The sequence below is a fragment of the Aedes albopictus genome, chromosome 2, assembly GCF_035046485.1.
Source record: "Aedes albopictus strain Foshan chromosome 2, AalbF5, whole genome shotgun sequence".
In the NCBI taxonomy this organism is placed as follows: domain Eukaryota; kingdom Metazoa; phylum Arthropoda; class Insecta; order Diptera; family Culicidae; genus Aedes; species Aedes albopictus.
In genome coordinates, this window is record NC_085137.1 from 428964379 (window position 1) to 428966896 (window position 2518).

Consider the following 2518-nt stretch of genomic DNA (forward strand, 5'->3'; position numbering starts at 1 on the left):
GGTCGGTCCAGGATCTTTTCGTAAAGGAAATTTCCTTGACTTCCTTGGGCATAGAGTATCTTCGTGCCTGCCACACGATATACACATGCAAAATGGTCATTGGCAGAGGGAAGCTCTCAATTAATAACTGTGGAAGTGCTCATAGAACACAAAGCTGAGAAGCAGGCTTTGTCCCAGTGAGGACGATACGCCAAGAAGAGAGAGAGAGAGACCATGTCGGGATGACATTGGGCCTGGGAGGTAACTTTTAGCTGAAAATCAAGAAAGATTTTATGTTAGAATTACTTATCAAAAACATGTTTTACTAGAGATTATGAGACTGTTCCACTATTTCTTATTTGTCTGCTTGAAAGCAAAATCCATTTTGCTAATCAACAGCGTCAAAAAGTACACTGACCTATCCTTTGGAGCTCAGTCCACAACGTCCACAAACCAAGAGGAAGGATATAACATGCAGAGATTTAACCAACCATGTCATCAAACCACTTCAATCCTTAATCCGAAAGACACTGGAAAATGTGTATAAAAGCAATAGTCAATACCATGTCCCAGCATCAGTTTCCTTTGTTCTGTAGTTAATCCCAAGACTGTCACAGCATACTTCAAGAATGAACTCCAAAGCAAATTTATTTCTCATTCTGGTGGTAATCTGTGCTGCTGCTCTCGTCGACCATGTACAATCAAACCCGGCCGTTGGTAAGACCATATCTCACAGAATGATCCCTAATTCAGTGTAATGACAATTTCCCCCACACAATGTACGACAGATCTCTTCGGTGGGTACGAAATCATCTCCGTGTGCATGACCAACTGTGCCCAGTGCAAACGCATGTACGGAACATTCTTCAACGGGCAGCTGTGTGCCGAGGCGTGTCTCGAGTTCAAAGGCAAGATTGTACCCGATTGTGAGGATATTGGATCGATTGCCGGCTTTCTAAATCGGGCCGAGTTGAAAAAGTTTGCCTAAAGTGGTGTGAAAAATTGTGGAAACGATGAATTATAGGACGGAATATCAAAATACTTAGGTATACATATAAATTAGCAAATATAATAAATTTAAACCATGATAGCTTTCAAAGATAAATGGGTAGGTAGGGTGGGGCGGGGCAAGATGGGTCGCATAAGGATGGATCACCATAACTTTGTAAATACAAATCGTATTGGTTTGTATTCGTTCGCTACTCTTTAATACACTAGTAAGCTATGCTAAAAGTCGATAAAAAGTTCATTAAATACAAAATATGATGTTGAACGAGCAGTTTTAAAAAGTGATCGATTTTGCACCGTGAAAAAAGTGCGGGGCAAGATGGGTCACCTTTTAAGTAATTCACATTTTCTCAACGAAAAACGTCAAAATATAAGATTTGTTCCGCATTCATATATGCTCCATATCCATACTGAATAAACAAGAGCTACTAGTAAACATTTTATAGATTTATTTGGAATATAAAAAACTTTACGATTTGAGTGGTCCTAAGGCGTCTTGAAAATCGATGTTTTCACTAAAAAATCATCATAATTTTATGTTATAATTTTGAGTGTTCATTCCGCTTGATTGAAGTCATTTATGAGATAGTCTTGTAATAAAAAATAAATAAATTTTGAATGCTCCAAAAATACGTTCAAAATTGAAGGTGACCCATCTTGCCCCGCGGCCGTTTATATGGAGATTATATGGAATGTATCGCATAAGAAAAATGGCTAAAAACCATTTTATTTTTTATTTCCAATGAGAGTGAATAATTTTTCAATCAATGCCCCAAACTTTTGTATATTCATGCTGGTCATCTAACAAAATTATTAATCTAAACAAAACATGAGTAATGCGCCCAAAAATGGCACTGACCCATCTTGCCCCGTGACCCATCTTGCCCCGCCCCACCCTACTTACTTTTAATTTGAGTTTGTTACTTATTTTTTTTTAATTTTTCAATGAATTACTCTACCGAATTCTCCAAATTTTTCCACACTGCTAGACAAGAAGGTAATCCCAAGAAAAACATCTCTCTCTCTTCTTGGCGTAACGTCCTCACTGGGACAAAGCCTGCTTCTCAGCTTTGTGTTCTATGAGCACTTCCACAGTTATTAACTGAGAGCTTCCTCTGCCAATGACCATTTTGCATGTGGCAGGCACGAAGATACTCTATGCCCAAGGAAATCAAGGAAATTTCCTTTACGAAAAGATCCTGGACCGACCGGGAATCGAACCCGTCACCCTCAGCATGGTCATGCTGAATACCCGTGCGTTTACCGCCTCTGCTATATGGGACCTTCCTTCCCAAGAAAAACATCTGCTAAGCTAAAGTGAATCACATCTCACTATCAATTTGTGCATTTAGTGCTAACGTAAGAACAATCACGACATTCACGAAACGCGACGCGGGACAAGACACGACACTTATGGTTCTTACACTTATGGTTCGTACAAACGATTGTAAGAACCATAAGAGTCGTGTCTTGTCTCGCGTCGCGTTTCGTGAATATATCACATCTTTTGTACAAAATTAAAACCATTTCT

The 2518-nt window shown here is 39.2% G+C and overlaps 1 protein-coding gene across 1 annotated transcript; it reads left to right on the forward strand.

Annotated features, from left to right (window-relative positions):
* The first annotated feature begins 608 nt into the window (after positions 1 to 608).
* LOC109406565 (eclosion hormone) lies at positions 609 to 1073 on the forward strand. Its single transcript, XM_019679660.3, has 2 exons — positions 609 to 696; positions 768 to 1073. Exons 1-2 carry the CDS (start codon positions 609 to 611, stop codon positions 965 to 967), a joined length of 288 nt encoding a protein of 95 aa, XP_019535205.3. The 3' UTR covers positions 968 to 1073.
* The last annotated feature ends 1445 nt before the right edge of the window (positions 1074 to 2518 follow it).

Excerpts from the sequence above, each read along its gene's own strand:
- LOC109406565 (XM_019679660.3), top strand. The coding sequence starts at position 609 with ATGAACTCCAAAGCAAATTTATTTCTCATTCTGGTGGTAATCTGTGCT. Across the intron at positions 697-767 it reads ACAATCAAACCCGGCCGTTG|ATCTCTTCGGTGGGTACGAA; the intron begins GTAAGACCATAT and ends AATGTACGACAG.